This window comes from Xiphophorus hellerii, chromosome 16 (genome assembly GCF_003331165.1).
Source record: "Xiphophorus hellerii strain 12219 chromosome 16, Xiphophorus_hellerii-4.1, whole genome shotgun sequence".
NCBI lineage: Eukaryota > Metazoa > Chordata > Actinopteri > Cyprinodontiformes > Poeciliidae > Xiphophorus > Xiphophorus hellerii.
In genome coordinates, this window is record NC_045687.1 from 14,353,259 (window position 1) to 14,379,758 (window position 26,500).

Here is a 26,500-nt window from a genome sequence, read left to right on the forward strand (position 1 = left end):
TGTGGAAAATAATCTTTCTGCAAGAAATTATTCTGCACTGTTCCATTAGCGAGACGGGCGAAAAAAAATATGCAGGACGAAAACTTTTAGAAGTTTGTTTGCATTTATTTTCATATTAAACAGTGTAATTATAAACATTTCAGTAAATTACACTAAGCATGATCAATATGAAGTAAAAATATTTAAAATCTACAGGTCTTAAAGGACAGAATGAATTCACATCTGCTTCTGCGTCTTAATTTAACCGCTTTTAGTAGACGACTGATATGTTCCTCTGATTCAACTCAGCTTGAAGTTACAAAATGAAACCTCCTATTGATAACTCAGTTATTACATCTTTTCCCTCCCCCCACATTTACAAACAGAGAGAAAAAAAAAAAATCAGAATCCATATATACACATTGGAACATCTCAACATTACGTTACATTTCTCAAATGTGCAAGATTAAGCAAATGTATACTGTGGTCAAAATAAAAAGATTTCCTTAAATATGTGTTCAAGTTTAACTGAGGAGCAGGCTGCTGGTTTAACAGAAGTTAGTGATGACTGATATGGTGCCTTCAGGAGGAGGAGAAGTGGAGGTCTACTACACGTGAAGTACAGCTGTTCACAAGTGACAAATATTTAAGGTGGTTTTATCATCCAAACAAATAGGCGGTATAACCTACAGTTCCAAATGTAATAGCTGTAAATGAAGACAGGGTAGAAAATTGTTAATTTTGTCTGTATTGATCATACAAATTACATACAGCGAACAAATTCTTTTTAAAAAGGATATTGCCATATTTGACACAATGTAGAAAAAAAAAAGAAAGGCAATTAACTACATCCATAACAACTGCTAACAGCAGCCACATTTTTCCGTTTGTTCTAGTAGTGTCACCGAAGAACAACCGCCGCAATCACCGGCTCGTCCTCTGAACACGTTGATGAAATTCATTGCACGTTTGTTTACAAACAACTCAATTTCGACGCCATTTTCAAAATAGAGATTTCTCACTTATCCAAAAAGAAAGACAAAAAAAATAGTTTCCACATCACCCGGCTTGACGTGTGATTTGAAATATCCATAGTGACACAAAAACGGAGGAAAACGGAGGACTTTGTGGAATCAACAGGCACCATGATTAGACCCAGCGACGACAAAACAACTTCCTCCATGTTTCGATTAAAATAAAGCTTTACAAAGAAAAAAAAAAAAAAAAAAATCAATAAATCAGCAATACGTTCCTCTTCTCAACTGTTTCACAGTTGAACCTCCCCTTCGTTAAGACTGATAGTCAATAATAGTAGTAATAACACCCTCAGCTTACTGCTAGTGTTCCTTACATAAAGGAACGTACAGTGCGTCACTTCTACAGGTTGTTCGGTACATCTGCAGTCCTCATCCTTTTAATTCAAATACTGCTACAGAAGGATTAACCGCAGAATGTCATCTCCAATTAGGAGACTCACTAAACTCAACTGGAAGATGGAAGAAAAAATAAAATAAAAGGCAACCACTGAAATAATTGCACAACATGAAGGAGAGAACCAACAAAAAAAAAAAACATTGATAAATATTACATTTTAGATTTATAATTGTAGTTCTGCTGAGATCAAAGAGCTTATTTCTGTTTGGTTGTAGTGATTATTTGCCAGCTCAGATTTAATTCATTAATTTAAAATATTTTTTTTTATTTTTATTTTGTATTTTTTTTTGGTGAGAGCAGGCAACAAAAAGAAACAGACACACATTTGGAATGTGCATGATAAGTCTTTAAAGCAGCACATTTGTTTTTTTTGTTGTTTTTTTTTAATTGCACTCGACTGAAATTATACCAATGGAGCTGGACAGTTCCTGTGGCTCAGACCGGGACTGGGACCCGTCCGAATGTCTGAAATCGGCTGAAAATCCGTTTTTAAGTCAAATCGCCAACTCTTCTGAGAACAGTTCTGCCTGAGGCGAGCGCTCCACAAACTGTCCTCATCCCAACATTCCCAAAAAAGGACGGGCATAGCTTAATTCCTCAGTAGTGTTAGGAATAACGGTTCCTTCGTTTGTCACCTTAGTCTTTTTCTCCATCTTCACTGCTTCCTGTTGGGAGAGAAACAATGAATGAACTCACAAGAAACATCCTTCAGAAATCCTGAACAACATACAGATTTCTGTGCTCAATAAAGCCAAAACAAGCTCCCATTTCTTACCGGCGCCATTGTGAAGCTTTACAAATGATGTGACTATTACTCAAATTCAGGAGTATATTAGTCAAAAGAAGTCAGAATGTGAGAAATGTGAATGAATCAATTTTTTATTAACTTTTATATTAAGATATGTAAATTCTTTCGTCTTGCACCTCGCCTCTAAAATGAGTATATTTCATATTTTGACATGAAATATACTCTTAAGACTACCATAGAAACATTAGGCATCCAAATATTGTTTTAAAGGAAATCTTTGAACCATTATTACCTTCTGTCCTCAACTTGCATAGATATTCATACACCGTCTAAACTTACAACACCCTGAATTAGAGTTTTAGTAATATTTTTGAAGAAAAACATTTCATTTATTTTTATTTTTTTGCAACCTGGAACTTTTGCGGGGGCTAATATCCAAGTCTGGAATTGTCAAAAATCAGTAACAATTACTTTGATCAGGCTTGTCAAAAAAAAGAAGAAAAAAACAGAAATTAAACACATTTACGCTCAAATTTACAGTAGTTGAACTGAAATAGTGGAAAACAATTAAAAAAATGACTTTTTGAAGGAATGTCGACATCGTAAAATGGAACAAAAAATATATAATTGTCAAATCAGACAATAGTGTTGAGTGGGATTATTGAACAGCAGAGAAGAAATGTAGAAGGGATACAGATTTTTCTATTTACGCATATGAGAGCATACAGACTTGTGTTTATATATAGCATATGTATATATAACACAAGGAATTATTGCATTCAAAACTAATTAACTTGATTGCTTAGACAGGAAAGGGGCATGCAGTAAATGTATCACGCTACTGTAATGCAGAACACCAGCAGCTTAGATAATGTCTTGATTGTTTGCTTTATTTAAAAAAAACATTGTCATTTTTAATCTGAGGTTTAAACATTACAATTTTGTAAGCTTGTTTTTTTTTTTTTATTGAAATCATTAGGAAATAGATATTAGTGTGATTGACAAATGGAATAATTGATTATGTGCAATTAACTTAATTCCTAAAAAAACAACTTGATCAGGCCTGAAAGGACTGATTAATTAATCAAATCAATCGTGAAAAATTGATTATAGAAATAATCGTCAACTTTAGTAATCGGTTAATAGTTACCTGGAGTATACAGACTCCAAGAATGCACATTTGCTGCAAGAACAGTCAGAGCAGTAATTAAGTCAAAAGTGTATAGAAAGATACATACATTTTTAATTTAAAATGCAAAACATTTCATTTATTAATTCAACACTAAACAGATTAGTAGACAGCATTTTTTTAGCATCAATTGCTACAATGATCAAGCGTTAACTTTTTTATTTTCTTTTTTTTAAAATTGTAATTACTTGTTTATGTGCATGTTTTGTTGCATTTTTAACATTGTCTGAAAAAGGCTCTAGTGGTTAAATGAAAAACCTGCAGAATGTGCCAATTTTTAAAATAGAATTAAATTAACGTTCAGAATAATCGATAGAATAATTGATAATTAAAATTGTTAATTCTGATTAATATTAAATGTAATGGTACCCTCGGATGGGTAAAGGTTTTATATTTTAGGTGTTCTAATTGTTGATAGATTTACAGACTGACTATGTATTAATTAAACAAATATGTAGCCTATTGACTAACAAATGGTAAAAGACCTGTATATAAAATGAATGATTGCTAAAAGTCTTCAGCAATTGCTGAACTGTCTTTAGCAGTTCAGCAGCTGGATACTGAACTTGCCTCCTTGTTCGATGTCGGAGTCGGTCAGATGCGTCAGGGAGAAGCTGGCGATGTTTGCCGGTGAAATGGAGAAACGGGAGTAGGTGGAGGAGCTGCTCCAGCTCGGCTGCGGCAGGCGTCCGACCGATGGGGGAGTAGAGGACAAGTCCTTAGAGACGGGGTCTTTGTCAATCTTGGAGAGGAAGGCAGGTCCGGGTGAGGAGAAGTCATCGTCCCACTCAAAACCACCACCTGAGAGACGTTACAGAACACGTTAGCAGATTGGATTCATGTTATCGGTAACAGTGAATACCAGCCGGGGGTTTTCGCCTCACCCTCTTCATCTGTTGAACTTTCAGAGTTAGCAAAGCGGTTCAGGTAGCTGGCTGTGGACATGGGGCTGCTGAGCTCTGGGGACTGACTGCTCAAACCAGACAAGTGGTCTCCCAGTTCCTTAGTGGGCGTCTCCTGAATTGCAACAGGTTAGAGAACAATTAGTAGGACACAAAGGAGCGCTCCGCATTTATTGGAATCTCTGTACAAGAAGTGTGACTAGCTTTTTGAAGTAACATTGAAAATGCACAGAAATTTGCTGAAAAAACTACTTTTAATCTGAGAACATTTATTCAGTGAATGTAAAAAAACAAAAATTGCGAAATGAAATTCAAGTCGACATTACTTGGTCAAACAGGTAGACTGTGACATCATCGAAGAACGACACCGCTCTCCTGGAGTTCTCTGCGTTGCACCTGGCAGCAAACGAGGAAGACGGAGCTTCGATGTTCAGGTTTGTTGGTTTCAGCAGGCTCTTCAGGTTCTTGCCGCTGGTGTCATCCGACACAATAATGGGCACGGCGTGCACGGCTTCGTCCTCGCTGTCCTCGCTGGAGCTGTGCAGCTGATACGCGCGCATGTCGTCATCGGAGTCCTCGCTGTTCTCATCCTCCTCGTCGGCGTCGACGCCGTCTTCCTGTCCCTCTAAACCCGGACCGTCACGCCTGCCCAGGTAGCGGCCCTCCATGTCGGGCTCTTTGATTTTATGACAGTCGTGGGCGTAGGTTCTGGTCAGTTTAGCGTGAACAGCGCCCTCTAGTGGTGGCTTTGTGGCAGTATCAGAAGGGAGAGGGGGGGTTTCCAGACCTTCTGTCGGGCTCAGTGTGTCAGGAAACGAGTCCTGGTAATTACATGTTTTTGTTTCTTTTCCATTGTGAGCTTCTGCCCCTTCGCTTTTTAGTTCCTCTCCAGAAGTCACCTCTAGATGCAGATCCTCAACATCAAATGGTACAGAGGAATCTTCTTGGGAAAATAAAGCATCAATATCTCTTTCCTTGTAAGCTTCCAGCATCTGACCTTCAGAGTTCCTCATCCATGTGACTTCTGTAGAACTTCCTGCAGTCGACTCCTCTGCCCTTTTCTCTGGTTCAGATTCATTATCCGAGAAGTAGGCGGAGTCTCTGTAGTTGCTACCGGTGAGTGGTTCTTCTGCAGGATCTCCATGGTCTGACTGGTGATCCTCACTTGGATCCACACTGCGAGTTTCGAGCATACCCTCAGCTTCAGAGATGACTATTTTGGGGGGAACCAAATTGGTGGGAGCACCAAGCTCTTCCGACTCTTCTTCGATGGAAACGCCAACGCCATTTTTCACAGGGGAGCAGTCTGTGGCGTTAGGCTGCAAGTTCCATTCAGGAGACTCCAGGTTCTCTGTCTCATAGCCGCTGTCTGATATTTTGTACGGAGGCTGAAGTTTATTTTGGGAGATTTGAGCTTTCAGCTCCTCCGCCTGCTCCACCAGCCGATGAATGTCCAGAGAGTCGAGAGAATCTGGTGTTTCAGCTGAATTGTCCACCGTTGGGACAGTGGTGGACATGCTGTCTTCCAATAAACTATCCTGGCTTATCTGATCCAAAGAAGGACCGGATACGAGGAGAGAGGATCTAACGAGTGGATGTCCGTTAGTTTCCAGGAAAGATTCCTCCTGATCAGACAAATTTGTTTCCAGGTCTAGATCTGCGTCCTCAATCAGCTCACTCAGAAGGTCGTTGCTTGTTAGGTCATCGTTTTGTCCATTTTCAGAAGGGATTGTTTGAACTTGGAGATTTTCAGGCATTCCAGTTCCTATGACCTTTGAGACTTCGGGGTCATCTTCAAGGCTGGGGATTTTGGCATCTGTGGACAAAGAGTCTGTAGTGGCACTGTCAGAGAAAAAAGGGATATGGCCATCCATATTGTTAGTGATGTGCTCAAACCTCTGTGAGGTAGAATTGAAACCGGAGTCTGCAGTCCTGTCTGAGGACTGGAGCAGAGTGAGGTCTTCAGTGGAAGAACCGTTCCTGACCTGGCTGCCTTTTTTATCATCTGCAACCACCGTAATGGAAGGCACCAGAGTTTTATTTTCTATCAAAAACAGCCCCAAGTTGGTGCTTGGAGAGTCTAAAAAGTCCCCTCTTGAATCTGTGCTACTTGTTGCAGGTCTCAAATGTGTATCTGCTGTATTTAAGCTGCCTAAAGTCTCAAGGTTGTCCCAGGAGTTCATCTTGAATGTTTCCTCGGGTTCGTGGACAATGCCGGGTAAGAGAAAGTTCTGCAGTGGATTCGAGAAGCTCGAGTCCTCTTTCATCAGGTTCTGTTCTCTGAGAAACACAAAATTATCAGCCAGTTTTTCAGTCTCCAGACACTTCCTTGCATCCATGTTCTCCTGCTCTCCTTCCATAGCAACCGGCAGGTGACAAGCGTCTAAAAAATAGCTCGGATTTGGGTTCACATCTTCAACTTCCAAAGCTTCATCAAGAAAAGGGTTCCCACTGCGCTCCGGGAGCTCCAGAAAGTTCTGTGTCCAGGAGGGAGAGTCTTCGTGCTTTGACCCCTCTTCAGTGAAAATGTTGGTGTGGTATGGACTGTCGTTTTCTAGAGATGACCAGATGTGGCTGTCTGGTAAATATGAATCCTTTGAGTCGATGCTTTGGTGGAAAAAGTCAGCATCTGTGCTCGACTCGTCCAGACGGACATCTTGAAGTACAACAAAGTCTTTCTGGCTAGAAGTAAAGCCCATGTCCTGTTCCGCGTTCTCAACATCCCCGTCAGCGCTCTCGCCTTGCTCCTCAAGCTGGATATAATATTCATTCCCGTTTGATGATTTCTGCGAATCAAACACTGGGACAATCCCAGGAACTCCTAATGCAGAGTTCCCACTTTCAGCTCTTCCTGCCCTGGGTAGAGGATCGGGGAAATGAGCCTGGATGTCCTCCCTAGAAACAGGGAAGAACATGCTCTGGTAGTTTAAGGTAGTGTCCATGCCTGATCGGCCGTGGCTGCTGTCGTAGTGGTCATGCTTGGCTGCTTCCCAAACGTACTCGAAGCTGAGACCTTTGCTTGTTTCTGTAATGGTTAAAACTTCATCTATCTCTTGTCGCAAAGCATCGTCGGCAAACTGGTCCAGGATCGGGAAAGACGAGTGGTTAACAGTCTGTCGGGTGATGGGGTTAGGCTTCAGTGCATCCCAGCGTTGCTCGAAATCTTCCTCCATGTCCTTCTGGCCTTGCATTCGCAGATAGATTAGCAAACGGTGCACTTCCTCGGCTGTGGCCCGCTTCTCAGGGGAGAGCCAGCAGAACTGCAACACCTCATACCTGAAGGTACAAAAAACAGATAAATCATTTAGACTTTCTCCTAGCTTTATAGCTCTTTTTCTACTCTATTTGGGAGTAAAATCTCTAAGACAATGGCTGAAAAGTCTCACCATCTGTCAGAATAAGGAAGCTCTAGTTGCGGTTTGAATAGTTTGACTTGTTGCTCCTTGATTACATGATGTAGAACCTCCCGGTTAGACAGGTGTGGATACGGCTGAGTGGCATTCTCAAAAAGCTCCCATAATGTGACCCCCAAGGACCTGCAAACAGAGAAAGAGCGGCAGCTATTGTTAACCCCATAAAACACACTAGCTGCTCAGCAAATTACATGAGCATAAAACAACAAATGTATTTAAATTAATGACGTTACATAAAAACACTGGTAATTATTGGAAACATTTCCAAGTGGAGCAGTATTTTAACGACACATTATCATTGTCGAAGGAAAGGAGAAACCAAGTTAATTTTTAATACAATACTATATAGAACAAAGTATTTTCTGCCATTTGTACTTTAACTCACATGTTTGCAACACTTAACTGATTTCAACAGGATAAAAATAAGTCATGTGGTCTTATCAGGTTCTATATCCAAACTGCTATACAGTATTTTTATTTATTTTTATTTTTTTACCAGGGTTGCAAATCTTACATACAGTACAGACCAAAAGTTTGGACACACCTTTTAATTCAATGAGTTTCCTTTATTTTCATGACTATTGACATTGTAGATTCACACTGAAGGCATCAAAACTATGAATAACACATGTGGAAATATGCACTAAACAAAAAAGTGTAAAACAACTGAAAATACCCCTTATATTCTAGTTTCTTCAAAGTAGCAACCTTGTGCTGTGATTACTGCTTTGCACACACTCTGCATTTTCTTGACGAGCTTCAAGAGGTAGTCACCTGAAATGGTTTTCACTTCATAGGTGTGCCCTGTCAGGTTAATAAGTGGGATTTCTTGCCTTATAAAGTCATGAAAATAAAGAAAACCCATTGAATTAGAAGGTGTGCCCAAACTTTTGGTCTGTAATGTATATATACAGTATATACACACACACTGAAGGTTTTAACAGTTTCTTCTATAACTCGGAAGAATGTCTTTGGCAGCAAAGAGGTGATCAACTCATTATCAGGCAGATGGTGTTTTTTGGACTCTTTAAGAGGTTTTTTTGGTTAGCAGATGTGTGTACCTACCACACATTGCTGGCCTTGGTCTGCTCCATCGTAATCACCCCCCCATGGCGCTCCGCCACTAGTTCAGGAGCCAGCCACCGCAGGGGTGCGAACACATCATCCTCTGTGATGATGTAATCCTCCTGCAGAAATGGGATTGTTTTAAACGTAGTGTCATACAGATATGGATAAGAACCTAAATGAAAAGCATCATAAAGAGCAGAAATTTAGTGACTGTTGAGGCAGTACACCCTCCCTGACATTGCTTCTCTGTTTTCCTACAGAAATAGATTCGCTGGGTGACCTTCCCTCATGAGTATTAAATTCAGACAGCATAACTGCTGGCTAAGCTGTATTTCAAGAATGCAGTAAATCCAACTGCTGAGGACATATGCAGCACATCAAGTTACAGAGAGGACAATCTGAATTCTGCAATGAAATGTATCCTATGTCTGATCAAAAGGGACATTTGTTTTGTCTCAGACTGAAGGCAGATATTTTCTGTACGCTTGCCTGGGTAAAAATAGCAGAGATTGAGATTTTTCTTTACTATGAAACTGAGCCAGGTTTTGATGTAGTCATGACAGTGATTTAGCTACAAGTAAAACACAAAAACTAAACCAAAGGACAAATGGTCTACGTCTACCTACCAAAAAACCATGTATTTTTGGCATTGTATAGAGCACAATATCAGAGACTACCTACAAATAACTTCAAAATATTTGACAACAGAATACAATTATGAAATATTTAAACTTTGCAAAAGCAAAAAAAAATATCCACAAGTATGGCCTCCTGAACTGTATTTTAGGTCAGGCACATAAGTCGGTTACCCAATGAATCTGAATTATTCCTAAAAATCTAGAGATATTTCATCCTTTCCAATAACATTCGGAGTGAATGATACTGTATTTGCTGTGGCATCTCCTTTTCCGGCTTGGTTATGTGACCTGCTCTGCATTTTGCTCAGACAGCTGTTTGTGTAAAGGAGAGTTGTGCAGAGAGCAGCTGAAACATCAGTCGTTAAATTTTTTATTATTTTTTTTTTTTGTACCCCTCCAGGGGGTCTTTTGTGGGCTCTAGTGTCCCTTTTACGAAAGTAGGCTGACAGGAAACAGGGAAGGAGAGGGGGGAAGACATGCGGCAAATGTCGTCGGGTCCGGGAGTCGAACTCGCGACAGCCGCGTCGAGGACTCAAGGCCTCCAAATATGGGTCGCGCTAACCGCTACGCCACCACAGAGCTCCCCTAGTCGTTAAATTTTATGATGTTCAAATTTAAGCACTAAGTTCATGAAGGATAGGAACTTTTTCAAGACATTTTGTCCTTACACGAACTGTACTGAAATATCACATGCTGAATTAACAAAAAGTCATATGAAAACAGAAAGTAAACATGCTAGCATTAGCCTACATATTTCTTCAAACAACTGTGAGAAAATATAATTTGGAGAACCATCGGTAATTTCTTGGTTGTATGTGTCAACTCAGATATAAGTTTAGGACTAAAGCTGTGTGTGTTTTTTTGGGATGCCTTGTTAACACATATTAGCTTTTTCACCCTTTTTCCTCCGGAGTTTTAGCAGTGCACTTTGACCAACCTTTGGAAACCGCTACTGGGATTTAAAAATAAAAAACAAAATCTGCCACTGTCGAGGAAAGCACATAAGTCCTAACCACCACTGGTGACTGGGACACAGTGACAAAAATAATGTAAACCATGCATTATAGATGAAATATAGTTTTATTTAACTACATATTATGACTACATATTACAGTTCAGAAGAAGATGTTTATACAGCATATTTGAGACTGAATCTTAGCTTGTCGTGACAACATCCTCATTTGTGAGGAGTACTAATAATAAACTGCATATGATCATAAACAAACTTCAGATAAGCAAAGATTATTTTGCAAACAACAGTATTAAAAAAATCCAAGTGAACCTGTGAAAGCTGTGTTTCTCTGAAAAGGAATGTCATTAGTTATCATTACATTAAAAAAACAAAGTATGCAGATTATTACAGTAATGACACACAGAGGGCAACAAACCATGAATAATGTCCTTACTTTATATCTGTAGGGTCCGATCCCATAGTCTCCCACTTTAACTGTAAGATCTGAGGTCAAGTAGCAGTTCCTTAGGGCCAAATCACTGTGAGAACACAAAAAAACATTAAATATTTACTAAGATCAATCTCACTTCTTTCTTTAAGTGTCCGTTTTATACAGGCTTCGCTCATCTGCTTGTAAGAGATTACTACAGAATGGTTCTAGATGGGCATCTCTCAAGAATTACAAATGATTAGGGTGCCCACAAGAATTCAGTACAAGTGGCTTCTCATTTTCCCCACTCTTCACATTAAACTCTTACAGGAGCTATTTTTTGGCTTGGCCACAGGATGTTGTTTCTGGAGAGGAAACAAGACTGAGAACTTTTGTTGGTCTGCCAGAAGAGGGCGTCAAGCTCCGCGGTTCTGCACATTAAGCATTCATTCACAGAGAATCCAGAGGCAGGCTCCTGTTACTCTCTGCCCCACCAGCGTTCTTGGTACAGAGTCCTTTTTAAACCACCCAATGACAGACGCTGTGGACACCAATATCCTTGTGCGTACATGCATAGCCTAGCTAACCGCCAGTCCTACTGAAACCTCTGAAAAGATAAATGAAGATGTATTTTGAAACACTCCTGTCCTCTGCTGTTGGTTAACGTGTCAACATGTTAGTAACACAGTAAGGAGGGAACCAAGTTCAACATTTTAGCCCTACAAGGTCATTATATGGTGAAGAGGCGATCACTTCTATACCCGTAAGGTATTTGTGGAGTCACTGCAAAACCCTTCTACACGCTCAGGTTCAGCAATACTTGGGTCACTCAAATCACTTCTTTAAAAATAATATTAACCAAGTGGTACATTTTGAAAGAAAATTGTCAGTTTAGATGACAATTTTTTTTAAAAAAGTTACAGATGCCATTTTTAAGAAGTGCAATATTAAATAGAGTGAAAAAAGCATAACATGAAAGAAATTACTATAAAACTAATTTTCATACATACATTCCTTGTAAATAATTTGATGGTATTACTGAGTTGAAAAGTTGAAAAGTAATAAAAAAAATGTTTATGGAATAAAATATCTCCCTTCCGCGCAACACCTGACAATGCTTTCATGCAAAAACAAAAAACTCATATGGGCATCCTACTGGATGCAATAAAATCAAGATAAAATTCAACTGGTTGTCAATAAAAGCAATTTTATTACTATTCAAGTAATGTCATATTTATAGTTTTCAGAAGCTATTTCCAAACGATTTGAGTTGAAAAAATTCCAATGAAGAAAACAAAACATTCCAGTAATAACCAATTTTTTGTACAAAACAAAATAATTTAATTATTTCAATCTTAAGTTTCAGAGATTCCTTTTAAACTGAGCCCAATTTTAAGTTTCAGTTGGATCATTTGAGCCAAACACAGTCACTTCCAGTTGGAAAAAACCCAGGATGATGACGGACAAATGTCAAAGTTGAAGTTTGAAATAGCAGCTGAAAAAACTAGCAAGTGACATCATGCTGCCTTCTCTTGCGTAAAGATTATTTTTGGTTGAGAAATGCTTTTACTACAGGTGAAAGAGTCCTTGGCACTGGATAAATACGTTTAAGAATATTAGTCCTATTGAATGCAATGTACATTGCCAAAGAGAAAAAAATCTATTGATTTATAAGAGATCCCACAGAAATGTACACTTAAAAAATGTTACATTTTGAAGTTTCCCAAAAGGAATTTATTAAAGAGACAAGCTGCTGATTGAGTTTTGCTCTTTTGCGCCTCCATTCTTATCCCTGCATAGCAAAGCTGAGATTTCAGCCTGGGACATCGGCCCACACAGCACTTGTCCCGAGAGGTTTTGTGTCTGTGTTGCTGCACCAAGCGCTACCCTCTTAAATACAGTTTCATCAAGCTGTACACCGTGTCCTTTTTTAGTTCGCATAATGAGTTAATGTTTTTCTAAACGTTTTGAGTTGAACCTGTCAAAGAACCATTTTCACTAGTGAAAATGAAACAAGTCAACAATGAGGAAATCTTGTAGACCTCTCTGTGAGTTGTAACAAGGATTAAACCACAACGCCCAATATGAGGATATCCCTTTACATGCAAAGAGCAGAATCATCATATCCCTCTGGCAGCGGACAGCTGACACTGTGGCAAAGCATTGGAGCTGTGTAATTGGAACCCTTAAAGCTTATTCTGAGCATGCAAAATAGAGCTGATGAGCTGAGCATCGTATGTTAGCCCCACCCCACCCCACGATCCCCGAGTTCTTAACGTCTCCCTGTACCCCTGCTACCAGGGGTGGCGGGGAGGCACCCAACCAGTGCTGGCTGTGGTAAAAATGAAAACGAAACGCAGCCGCTCCGCTCCGCTGTGCAAACCTTTTTTGGAGAACACCGGTACTCCTGAGACTGGTTGGACAGACAGCATGCAAGTAAAACTGACTGCTGGTCTACATCTTCATAATCACTTCCAGCAACTTTTATGACTGTGTACTTACCACATGACACTTTAAATGCCTTGTAAAATTAATTAATTTAGAAATTTAAGTAGCAAAACTTACTGATTAGGTAAATATTAATATATTTGAATATTGTTCTTTTTATAAGCTCTCAAAATAAAAGTAAATAATCACAATCTTTAAAAACTACAAAACAATGCTTACACAGCTGCTGTCACTGACAAAGTAAGCAATACCCTAAACAGTGGCTGCACAAAAAAACAGACATTGCTTAGCTCAGTGGATCAAAACTGTGTGCGCTTAATTAAATGTTGCAGTTCTGAAGTGCTACCTGTGCAGGAAGTTGTGTTTGTGAAGGTGAGTGACACCAGCAGCAATTTCGCAGGCCATCCTCTGCAGCTGCAGCAACTCAGCGTTTCTGAACGTCCAATCCTGCTGAGATAGATAGCTTCGCAAATCCCCCTGCAGCAACAAGCAAAGACAGACACAAAGAGCAGTCAACCCATTCAAAGCAAACAAACAACTGACCAGAAAGAGAAATATTCTGCAAATGATTTTTTTTTAAAAAAGCAAGAGATGCCAATAAAATGCAGTGTGCAGACATTGCCACAAAGGGGCAGCAGACTCCCCCCTTCTTGTCTTTTCAGCACTTCTCACAGCCCAACGTGAGACGGCCAAATAAGGGTAACACAATTCAATGCTTCTCAGTGCTGTGTCACAGATTTATAAATAAGAGTGTCTCGGTCAGATCAAGAAATTACAGTGTACTCATCTCTTCTGGACAATTATTCACCATCAATACAATAAAATTGAAATATTCACATTTGAAATGATAAAGAAACTATTTAGAAAATTAACCCTGCAGTTTGTCAGAGCGGCGTGACGACGTGAGACGTCAATCACGAGGTGCACCGGGAACAAATAGTTAACCTCTGTGTGGTATGTCAAAGAGTCAGTGAATTTGACTTTCAACAAGAGCTCAGCCCAGCCTCATAACACATCTGTGTCTGTCATTCATTAAAGTATAACAGAAAGTGACTGCCAAATTGTCAATGTGTTATTGTGTAAACTCCTTAACAATTCCTTTGGAAAGTCCTGCTAAAATGTTCAAAACAGTCAGATTAAGAGAAATTCCCTTAAATTAGCTAAACATGCAAATATCTTTTCTATTGGGATGTACGTACATGCTAATGTTTACAAGGAATTTCTTTTGCCACAAGCTGTCTCTTTGCAAGTTCCTTTAAAATCACTCATATTAGCTCAGTTCTATATATTATTTTAGTTTACTTCACAATTACACACTTTTCTTTGTTGGTCTTACACATAACTCTAATAAAACACATTGAATTACAACATGACAAATGTGAAAAATCATATATACACCTTTGCTTAGCACTGCATACACAGAAGACCCAGCAGGGCTTTCGTAGAAAGTCTTAACTCTAAAACTTTATTTGTGAATCTTTAGGAGCAGGTTATGAAGTTTGTGTTCCAGGAAATATGCTATTAACCAAACAATAAAAGTACAAGGATGTACTAAGTTCAAGTTTAGCTTAACTGCTACAGTATAAAGTTACAAAAATGAACATAAAAATGAATTCCAGGTATTTTCTGAGGCAACACAGGATGCTACTTTGGAGACTTGAAGGTATTTTAGAAATTACTGTAGGCCTATTTGCAGCGTCTACCTAAGTTAATAAATCACTGAGAGCTAAAAGGAAATGGAAACAATCACCGATCATAAGGTCAGTTTTGAAATGGTGACTAATTCAATAATACCCCAAGATAAAGAACTATTAGAGATTCGCTGATAAATCAGCAGTTAGTGGATTTGAGTTAGTCAGAAACTGAAAAATTTATTTAAAATTTATAAACCCAAGCCCTATGAGGTTCTGCAAACAACATTCTTTGGTGTGGGAGTTGTGACAGAGTAAAAATATGCTTCAAAATTGCTAAGAAATAAAGTATGTAGAAGCACAAAGATGTAGGAAGATGTTTGAAAAGAAACTGCATCTTAAAAGATGTTGAGAAATTTCTGCACGGTATTCAGGCTGCTAAAGAGTAAGAGTAATTTCCAGCTGATAAGAGAGAGGCAGAAGACGGTACAGCTCTCTTTTTTAATCCTTGTGATCTTCAAACCTCAGTCTGGTATAGAACATGATGGAAGCATTTTGTAAATCCCCAGGAGTTAAGGTAAGAACATCGCAGGAATACACAGAAGCTGATGTTTCAGTAATCATATTTCTTTTGACTGTACTAATCGCTTTTAAATGGAATTGAAAAGAGTCAAGTTGATAATTATTACCCTATTTAAGTTGTAAAACATTGTTTATAGCCTCTGCTCTCTTGCACGTATTAGGGGATTGCTTCTTTTCTAATCTTTTTGCTTTGCATATCATTCCCTGGCTTCTTTGACTACAAAAGACAGCCTAACTTTTAACATTATTTATTATTGATAATGATAAATTGTGTCGACGACTTTTAAAAGCCAAACTCGGGTGCTGCTTGCCTCATGGCATGAAACACGGAGGCATTTTTGTCAAACATCCCGACTCCTGGCCACACACTTAAAGACTATTAAGTCTTAAAATTTTTAAAGACTTAATAGTCTTAAATATCAATTGACATCACATGATATTTTAGAGCCGGCAGCAACAGTAGCTTGATGTATTTTGATGTCCAAATGCTTTGAGTTTGGGTTACCCAGCATGGTTGATGCAGAACAGAAAAAACCCCGCCATCAATCTACAGCTTGACAGAGGAAGCATCACACTTGATTGGTTTTTCAGGATTCAACTTGTTCACAGTGCAGTTGTAGGGTCAAATTTCATGTTTGGACATCTAGATGATGACTGATGCAGCCTTAAGTAGTGTGAAGACAAATGCACCTTAAACACTAACAAAGAACTTCAGCTCTTCAATGTTAGGTGCTAACTGAATTCATTTAAAGTAAGAAAATATGCAGGGTACAAGTCCAGCTCCATCTTGAAGCACTCAAAAATCTTTATTCAGCGAGGGATAACGAGTATGCACATCACTCAGTTGGATAACGAGTATGCACATCACTCAGTTGTGCTACCCTCACACATTATCACCCTCAACATACAGGACCTACTCCTCCTCTCCCTAATGACTTGTGGCAAGTTATTCACCTTGACTTACTTCCATGTGCTGTCAGAGGGATTACTGGAGCTGGCTGAGAAAGACCACAATGCCAGAACTTCTGCCAAGTCTGGGCAGCTGACAATACCCCAGCCCAAATAAGATGACGCAACCCCTGGCCAGACAAATTCAACTGGACTCAGCTTAAGTCGTTAAACAGGTTGGAGAAACGAGAACAAGAAAAAAAAAGACATTTGATTGTACTAATTTAGCAGACTAAACAGCCAGCAAGCAACCCAACAAACACTGACAATATAGCAGACAAATGGGATGTTGATCTTTCCCCCCCAAAAAGCTACGTTTTGGAGCCAAAACATACCTTTTACAAAAATAAATAAATATAAAAACAGAAATATACGGGTTTTGTAACCATTACGGCACGTTTCTTTGGCTACAGCTTCGTTTTCTTAAGAATTCATTCAACAGCTGCCAACGACCATAAAGGGTTGGCTATAAAAATGCACAAACACAGCAACTGGTAGAGCTGACACCAGAGGAGTGTAAATGGAGCCTGTTGCTTTACTGGGTGAGGTGGGAATGTGAGAAGTCCAGGGCTTACTGTAACTATGTAACTGGCTGAAGGAGGGGATTGGAGAGGGAAGGGAAGGGTACTCCCCTAAGTTTGTTCAGGCTGTGTTGTGCACTCAGTGAAAGACATGAGCAAATGACCATGAGGACCAATGAGTGAAATCAGTGTGTACAGTAGGTGGGAGGTCCAATTTGGGATTAATATGTTAAGCCTTTAATCTACATGGTCCAAAACAGCAGTCACTTCTGACAATTTGAACAGTCTTTATTATTATTCAAGCTCAACTGACTGGAGAAAACGCTTTAGAATGATCAGTTAATTCACTTTTTTTTTCTTTTTTTAAATATAATGAAGCGTTGGACAAAAGTAATCACACAAAAAATCTAAAGACAAATGTAAAAAAAACAACAAAAAAAAACACGACTTCAATTCAAATATGCATATTTATCTGGATTTTATCTCATTTAGTTGCTTTCCTTCTTTAGTAGCTAATTTATTTATTATAACCAGAAAGCACATCTTCACTCACCATTTCACAATACTCAAACACAAGCAGGAAGGGAATGGCCTCAACGCACTGTCCGAGGCACTGGAGGATGTTTGGATGCTGCAGCACTCTGAAAACAACAACCAAACAAAAAGGATAAAAAAAAATCTCATTAATAAGGCTAGAAAGAAAGGAACAAAGAAAGAAGCTGTACAGCTTTATTTCATGTTTTTAAATGTGATATAATATCATGCAATGTGTAGAAGAAAAGGCAGAGGGTGCTGACAACACTTGTACTACTGTTCAAATATGGACAAAAAGACAACATAATCAGTAGTTTGGTATTTAAAAATAAAACTGATGGTAATTTGTCATGTTTATAATAACAGTGCATTTACTGAAATGTCTTGCATATACTTCCCATGTGATCATATTTTTAAAAAAGCGTCTAATCTTATGATTTAAAAATTACTTCAAGAATTCAGTAGCAAAATGTCATATTTATGAAAAATCAATCAATCAAGGGGCATGTATGATTATCTTTAGCCTCTAAAGAATTACCTTACTCAGCCTCTGAGGCTAGAATCTTTAGTAGAAGCACATCTGGCATGCATAGAAGATCTTTGAGTATGGAGGAGTTTGTTGAAGCAGCAGCTTCCCTTCTGTTTTGATATGACTTGTTCATAATTTGACAATTATTATTGCTTGAGATTAAAACTAAGAAATAGTGATGAATACTTAAAAGAAAGGCATTTGTTTAATTTCATAAATCTTCAATTTGTTTTAAACATCACAGATTTGTTTTTAGATGAAGTGAACATACTGTATTAAACTGCAGATGAGTTTTAAAGTGGGTTCATAAATGAAGCAAAATTATTTTTGTTGATCAACATGTTTGTGTGATCACTTTGAATAAAAATGACAAAATAAAAAAAAACAAAGAACACAAAACCATTTGCACATAAAAAAAGAGCCAAAAAACAACAAAAATACATTTTGTTTAAAATGACTACTTCGTTTATTTACCTGTATGGATCCCCCTGCTGCAAAAAGTCATTCTGCTCCTTAGCGCTGGCATTTGCTTTCAACTCCTTTACCACCACTCTGGTTCCCCCAGGGTCTGTGTATATTTCACTCAACAGGACCTGACAGCAAATAAACACAAGCTAAATAATTAGGGGTCCTGTGAAACGCGCAAACATCAACTGAGAACATCTAAATTTTATTTCCTGTATTACCCAACTCCATACCAAATATATTAATCATCAATTAGCATGAAAAATGCTGCAAAAATAAGAAAAACAGCAGAATAAAATGAATAAAATGCTAAGCTCACACACACAAAAAAAAACCCATCTTACCTGACCAAACCAGCCATTTCCAATCTCCTGGATGTAACTCAAACTGTGGCGTCCTACTTTGAAACCACTTGATGATTCTGAAACACCAAATAAAAACCAAATCAAAACTGACTGTACACAAGTTTTGCTTGTCGCACTTAAAAACCCTCATGTAAATCTGTCAAGAAATGTGTTTTCAAAAGGTTTGACAAAGTTTAAGTAGGTGTAATGTAAAGAATTTAACCCTGCTTTGTCAGTATTTGTGTTTCTGTTTATTGCTAATTGATGGACTGCTAATCGGACCTGTAATGCTGGCCAGAGGCTGCAGATGTGGGAGTCCTGGCAGTGGCACAGGGGACACAGCAAGGGTGTAAACCTCAGCTGGAGACTGCATAGAAGGCGTGTCCTCTGCTGGCGGAGTGAAGTCGATCTCATCATCAAAGTGGTCCTCAAACTCCTGCGTCAACAAAAATGAGAAATTAAATGTTTGACTTAAGATTTTTCAATGCATCACAAACGCACAGTTAACATCGTTGGCAACAAATGGCAGTTAATTCACAAACATTGTAGTTGTCATGGTAAGTCTGCACAGGAGCCGGAGGAATTGTGCTCCTCTGACAACCTGCCAGCCGCCTCTCTCACCTTGAAGTCGATCTCTCTTTCCTTGCAGCAGGTCACACAGTTTACTAGCACCACCACCAGAGCCACCAGCACAACTAATGACACAATCAAGGGCAGGTAGAGAGACACGGGCAAAGTGTCCCCTGTGTGTCCATCTGAAATGACAAAAATGGATAAATGAAAAAAATAAATAAATTTTGGCTTAATAAAAAAAACAAAACGGAGAGCATCTAACAGCAGCTTTCATCTAAATCTACCCACAACAAAGGTTTGCTTAAGACAAACAAAAATAGAATGATCATCTGATCACGAAACTCCTGCAGCTTAGCCACCCGATTGCACGTAAAAAGGCAATGTCAAACTAAAACACTGTGCAATGCTACATATTTATATTTCTAAGTGCACATTATCCACAAACATAAGAACTGTCAAGCTTTTAGTCCTGACCATCCAGCTTCTATTTCAGAGACATTCGGAGAGACAGTTGTGGGGGTGTCCACAGACCCATCAGCAGCTGATGGTGCAGCAGCGGTGACAGCAGGTGTGGGGTTTCTCGAGCGAGGATGCTGCTGGCCTAGCAATTCAACTGGCAGCTTTAACAACAGCCTTTCAGCCCACCCGCTGCACTTCTCAGCCGCTAGACTGAAGCCAGCCCACATCACAAAAATCAGCCTTCCATTTTAGAACAACTGGTAAAAGAAATTTCTGCATATATATCACAGTGGAGAATCTCAAAATGCAACAAAAACCCCGTTTTATGATATATGCCTTGGAAGACGAGTAGCTGTTACAGAGGTTTGCAGCATTTAATGTGAATATTGCATGTTTACCTACATCTCTGCACATAGAATTTATGTGTTTAATTTGATTTTTTTTTTTGTGATACTGATAGACCAACACAAAGTAGGGGAGGACTGAGAGAAAACTCTACATGGCTGCATTTGTACAAATAGAAACCTGGGAAGTGTGGCTGATTAGCACCAGTGGAGTCTGAAATGTAAGTGTAGACTTTGATTAAGCCAGAAATGATCAATTCATTCTTCACTTCACTGTTAGTCCCAATTATTTTCCAGACAAACAGATATTTTGCAAGGTTTCATCCATTTACCCATGAGATCCTCTACTTTTCTTTTCCTTAAAAAAGTAACATTTGTTTGTAAATATTTCCAATTTAGTAAACATAAATTTTAAAAGAAAACACAGGCAATTTAAAAGACGGGAGCGCTATCTATTACTGTAAAGCTTTAAAATATTCTGTAGATGTTCAATAAAAATGTTTACTTGGAAAGTACTTCTAAATGTAGTAATTATTTATTTCCTATTTGAAATATGATTATTCAAAATGCACTGATTGTTGCTCAATTACTTTAACTTAAGGATGAAAAATTGCAAAGAGAAAAAAAGGCAAAAAAACAACAATTATCTGTACGCTTTAGTTTTAAATAGTTGTGTAAATACTGGTACTGTAAAGCGAGGGTACTTTATTTAACTTTGTACTCTGAGGTTCTAGATTCTAAAAGATGAATATGTTCATGGTTGGAAAACTGTTAACAGACCCATCCTTTCACATGTTTGCTACATCCCATGGCTACAGAACATGGGATTTTAATGTGGCTATACCATGTATTTTTTTAAATCCTTTTTTTTGATTGGTCATGTCTAATATTCTAATGTTCTAAGAAGCTGGAACTGGGATTGTTACCTAAAACAAATAATCCTCATGAATCACAGACAAGTGCATGCTTGTACTGTATATTACACAGTTTCACTTTTACAATAGCATTACTGCAAAGAATTACCATTTCAACGATATCTTTACTAGACTCAAACAACTTTAACATCATAATGAAAAGCAGATCAGCTAGAACGTTAAACCAGAACATTGTTTCCATAAGCATAGGAATTATTGGATTATACTTCCAACTGAACCTGTTGAACAAGACTGCAAAATGGACAGTGTGTGAATACTGGATGGTAAAAACAAATACATACAATTTTTAAATGGCTCTTTAATGTCACAAAGGGTTACATTCAAAACAACCTAGCGGAAAAATTGCCTTAATTGGAGGAAGGGTTTCAGTGCAAACACCCTGTTGTGTCTTCCAGCATAGCAACAAGTGACAAGGAAGTCCAGGACCCCCAGAGATGCTACAGCAGCAGTCAACAGGAGCCGGGTCGCTGCCCCTCCACATGGGATCAGTTCTTCTTTATTAGGTTTTATTTGAGTCATGGGTTCCTATCATGACTTGGCAGAGTTCTCAGGCAAGGCGGTTTTTCTAGGACCAACACAGTAGGGAGACGTCATGTCTTATTTCAGCTGTACTGCATATTTCAGTAGTGATTCTCACAGAGGAGAAGCTGACCCATTTTTTTTTAAACAGACTTTTTTTGTACTGCTGGGAAAAAATAAAAAAATAAAACGATGTCTGCAGAGAGCAGCAAACTGCACTGTCTGGCTGGTTCAGGATTTGTCAGTCCGGAATCATCTACATAAATCAAAAGCAAAGCCCGGGTACCAGAGTTAGCCGGGTCATTCTTTTCAAGAAATTATTTTCACCGAGTTGTGTTCAGTTACTTTTCCAAATATTTTTCATGCTTCTGTTGTTCAGAAAAAAATAAAAATAAAATAAAGTGAATGACAGAAACTTGGATGGCTTGCGGTGATGTCAACATCAATTTGACTCTGAACCATCCAGAACAATGCCCTGGCAGCAATATAACAGTCAGACAGGCCTGTACTGAAACAAGCCTCCCTGACTGACTGGTGATCAAGCAATAAGGTAACCGTGTAGTGAAGGAATACAGCCAACATTCCCTGTGGTAAACATGTCAGCATGATCTGGCTTCACACCAAAAAGAGGCACAAAAATCTATAACGGTACTTTTACTTTACAATATAAGGACCCAAACATGTCACTAAGGCGATATATTTGCTAACAAATACCTAAGCCAGTAGTTTTAATTATTTGTAAGTGTATCCATATCCGTGTTCTTCAGCTAAATTCAAACTGTAACAATGAAGAATTATGGATTTGTACTGTTTAATTTATGCACTGGTTGATGTAAGCCAAACAGGAGTGGTAAGGAACAGGTTGTGGGTGATAAACCCATAAACAGCGGGCTCATACTGCAGCCTTTCTTTCCTGTACGCTACATTATAACTGAGCAAACAACACTGCTGCTAATCATTGATAGGGGCTGATAAGATTAGAAAATCTTGTGGTTACACATTACAGGTCCACCGTTTAACATTTTCACATTTAGATTTTTTAATGCGGTATTCTGAGAAACTGGAGGGAATGGGACTGACAAAAAATTACCGATGTAAACTAGAAAACACTGAAATTACTCCCTGAAACTAGATTCATGGGATTCTGAAGATGACCTGTGATTTTCAATCTATTTGACTTATCCTTTGTATATACAAATCACTATAAAATCTGCAAAAGTTTACAGGTTTTGGATAGAATATAACTTGAAAAGGAGTGTCACAATGCAAGCAAATTAGCACATGAAGAGATAGCAAAACATGTAATTCAAAAATAATTTAATTGACATCAGTCATATGATCTCACTCATGAAAAGACATGTGATGCAGGTAAACTATGTCAGTGCTATAAAAATTCAAGTGATTATTCTGAAAACAGTTTTGTTAGGCTGGTAGGCAATCATCAACTCAACTCTGCAATAAATCCAGAAAAACAGGTCAGGATATAGGAACATGGGATTGTTTAATAGTGCACAAAAAATTTAAAGTGCATACTAGAATGATTTTGGATGACTAAGGTCTAAATTTAGGAAAATGTGTAAAAGTTTTTAATTTTCAGAATTTTCACAGTTAAATGGTGCTACTTAAACAAATCAGTATCATCATAAATACACTGATCATTTTTATTAATATGTTGTCTAAATTCACTAGGTTTGAAGCCCATGAACATCAACATAGAATGGCTTTCCTCTATTTTGATACCATTACTAACCTTTGCTAAAGCTGTTTAGTTGTTTGTATTTGGGTCTTTCTACCTTCAGTTTTGTGTTCAGTTGGTGAAATGTAAGCTCTGTTCACTTGGGATCAGGAGACCATGGAATATTCCACTGTTTCACCTTTGAAAATAACCATTTTGCTTTCACAGTATGCTTAGTTTGCACCATAATTCAACTGTATAATAAAACACCCAATAATTAGAGTGATGAGTTACCATCTTCATATTATCATGCAATTCAAAGAAAATGCAAAACACACAAACTGTGATCAAACTGTGCTGTCTCCTCAAAAATAGCTTTTTATCTGCAATTGTAGGAAGCAGCTTTAAGGGTTTATTTTTACATTTCAAGTACAAATAAGGACATAATTCATTACCTAATATGATTTTATTCCAGTTCAACATTGCAAAGCTCACCTGTAAAGTCTAAGCTGCCAAAATGGTGTTAAGATGAGAAGATTGTTTTAAAGAACAAACCAAAAACATCTGTTAATGTTTTAAAACTCATATACGACAGCAATTTACTGGTGTGACACATTAGTGAATGCTTCATTAGCCCACAAAAGGCCCAGATCGGATCTAAAATTAAAAATAATTTATGTATTTATTTCATATATCCTGTAATATCTGGTTTGTAAGAAAAATGTTAGCAGGATGCATTTTTGTTTCAACACAGACTGATGTTTTAAGGATGAAGATAATACAATCTACAGTACTAATGAAATCTCTCGAGTAACCATTACAAATCATTTAAAACACCATAGCTGTTTTAAATTTAAACCTTATTTGCTCTTTCACGTTAACTTGAATGTGCGATATTGAAATGTTAACATACTGGACAAGATCTATACTAACATCTAAGAATTTCCCTCACAATAAAGCGACTTGCTGTAAAATAGGTAACAGAGGTAAATATAATCAATTATAAAGAGTGCTTTCCCTTAGGAGGCAGGTTGAGGGAAAGGTTGTTTATGATTAGCTTCTCAGGTGGTCAGTTAGCCTGATCGTGACTTTCACTTGATTGTGTTGTTCTTGTCGTAATTTTGTTTAAATGTTTACGGGTTTGTTCAACCGGCGAGTAAACTGGGCTCTCTTTTAAACTATTACCCGCACACTGCCTAACAATCTTCACAAATTACCAGAAAACAGTTATGCTGGCGTTAGCTTTCTGGTTGATCATTAGCAGCAGGTACCCATTCCAGAAAATGCTAGCTGGCAGACATGTTTACGTATAAACACAACGTAAACAAAACCATATGCCATTTATTTGTTAATAAACTCGTCTTCGGGTGCCTTACCTGTTTTGCGAGTTTCCCGAATAGGGAAAGCTTCAGAGAACCAACATCCAGACAGAAAAATCCAGGCAGCCAGAAATAACACAGACCCATGGCGTCTCTCCATCATCCAAGTTTAGCCAACGAAATGTTAGCCAACTGAAACTGTCCTAAATAAACGGCTGATATAATACCGAATGACGTGATTTAAACATTGATTACCAATTTACTGTCAGTGTAAGATACACATAAGAGCACATTTTGGGGCTGTTTTAGCCAGATGCTACTCGCCGGGCTAACTAGCTTGAGCTAGCATGTCTACGCTAGGAGTTTCAGCTGACGACAGCAAACGCAACTCCGACATGAAGCGTTCCGTTGTCCATAGAGACCAAAAACAGCGGCCACCTTTCGCGAACTGTCATATTTGATGAAAATGTCCAAGCGTTATTTACATAAACATAATCTCATAAAAATTAAATCAACAGCCCCTCGGTATCATGAAACACCTCTCCCCCAAAGCGCCATGTTCCTGTACATCACAGAATAGGGGCGTAAAAATCCATACGATTGGCAGTTACATACACCAATCAAAACGAAGAATGCCTTTAGCTTGCACTTGTATGGCCAATCAGCGGGCAGCTTTCTTATCAGTGAAGTGAATTCAGTGATTTGTATCAAAGCAGAGGAAAGCCTTTTACTCCCAGTCACATGGCTGAAGTGAAGGCATACGAGCATAAAATGTTCATTTCTGGATTTATGACCAACTATAAATAAATAACTGGTTTTATTTAGCGACAGAGGTATGTGACAAATTGAGGCTGTTTTGTTTACAATCTAACACATTTCCCTGTTCACATACCAATTATTCTTATATTTCAAAAACTCTCATTGGTATTTCACTTATGAAAAATCTAGTCGACCACACAATAAACCTTCTAATATTTTTAATGTTAAATGCTGTTGATACTTATATTATAAAAGCTTCTTCAAAGAGATGTAGATGCCAATGGCAGAATTTCCTGTAGTGGTCTGTCTTACGGTGAATCTAAAAGGTCTTTGACTGAAGACACTGTTGTTAGTTGGTGGTGGTAATGAAGATCAAATAACAACAAACTCAAGAAGAAGATTAGAACACCATTGTTGTATGACAGCCTCATGAAAAGGATCTTCAGAGTTGTCTGTAATGTTCTACATTTTATGAAGAATCCTTTTTTTCACATCATCCCCAGAGCACTTCATGCCAGTCTCCAAGACACAGCCAGTCTTCTTAATAAGCTAGTTTTGCTTTTTTAAAACTCTGATGCTGCTACCTCAGCAGATAATGGCAGAAGAGCAAGAAAGGAAAAGAAAACCCTAACCCTTATAGATGAAATCCAGCATCTTGTTGCACACACCAAAGGACTTGTATTATCTTTGTCGAATCTGCCCCTTATAAAAACATGTATATAAGAGAGCCATTGTTGAAAGAAAGCCACAGAGTGGTCCCATTTTTAGCTTGCCACAATTAATATGGGTAACAAACCAAACAGGTGGAAAAAGGCAACATACGAAACAGTATTTGAGTTGGAAAACTATACAGGACATGATGAACACATCATCTCTTTATTGAAACATGGTGATGGCAGTATCATGTTCAGGAAATAAAATTCTTTACCAGGGACAGAGAAGATGCAGGTCAGAGGTGATGGGATGTTGGATGGAGGTATGACAGGGAATTCCATAAGAAAATGCACACCACCTTTTTCCAGATTTTTATTGAAAAAGGTTTTGAAAGTTATTTGTGACATTCTCAGTTATGCAATATTTTATGTTGGCCTGTCAGATGAAATCCAAATAACATTTCAGTTTGTGAATTTAACAGGACAAAATGTGAAAGAGATCAAGGGGC

The 26,500-nt window shown here is 38.2% G+C and overlaps 1 protein-coding gene across 2 annotated transcripts; it reads right to left on the reverse strand.

Annotated features, from left to right (window-relative positions):
• Positions 1-90: 90 nt before the first annotated feature.
• Positions 91-25,156, reverse strand: lmtk2 (lemur tyrosine kinase 2). Of its 2 annotated transcripts, XM_032587228.1 has the most exons (15): positions 24,637-25,156; positions 19,377-19,510; positions 19,038-19,191; positions 18,756-18,832; positions 18,421-18,539; positions 17,437-17,524; positions 13,548-13,678; positions 10,778-10,862; positions 8,731-8,852; positions 7,639-7,788; positions 4,579-7,528; positions 4,235-4,367; positions 3,921-4,151; positions 3,312-3,344; positions 91-2,078 (listed from the first exon to the last, which is right to left on the reverse strand). In XM_032587228.1, exons 1-15 carry the CDS (start codon positions 24,740-24,742, stop codon positions 2,050-2,052), a joined length of 4,542 nt encoding a protein of 1,513 aa, XP_032443119.1. In that variant the 5' UTR covers positions 24,743-25,156; the 3' UTR covers positions 91-2,049. The 2 variants fall into 2 exon arrangements, with proteins under 2 accessions (XP_032443119.1, XP_032443120.1); XM_032587229.1 differs by lacking the exon at positions 3,312-3,344.
• Positions 25,157-26,500: the final 1,344 nt, after the last annotated feature.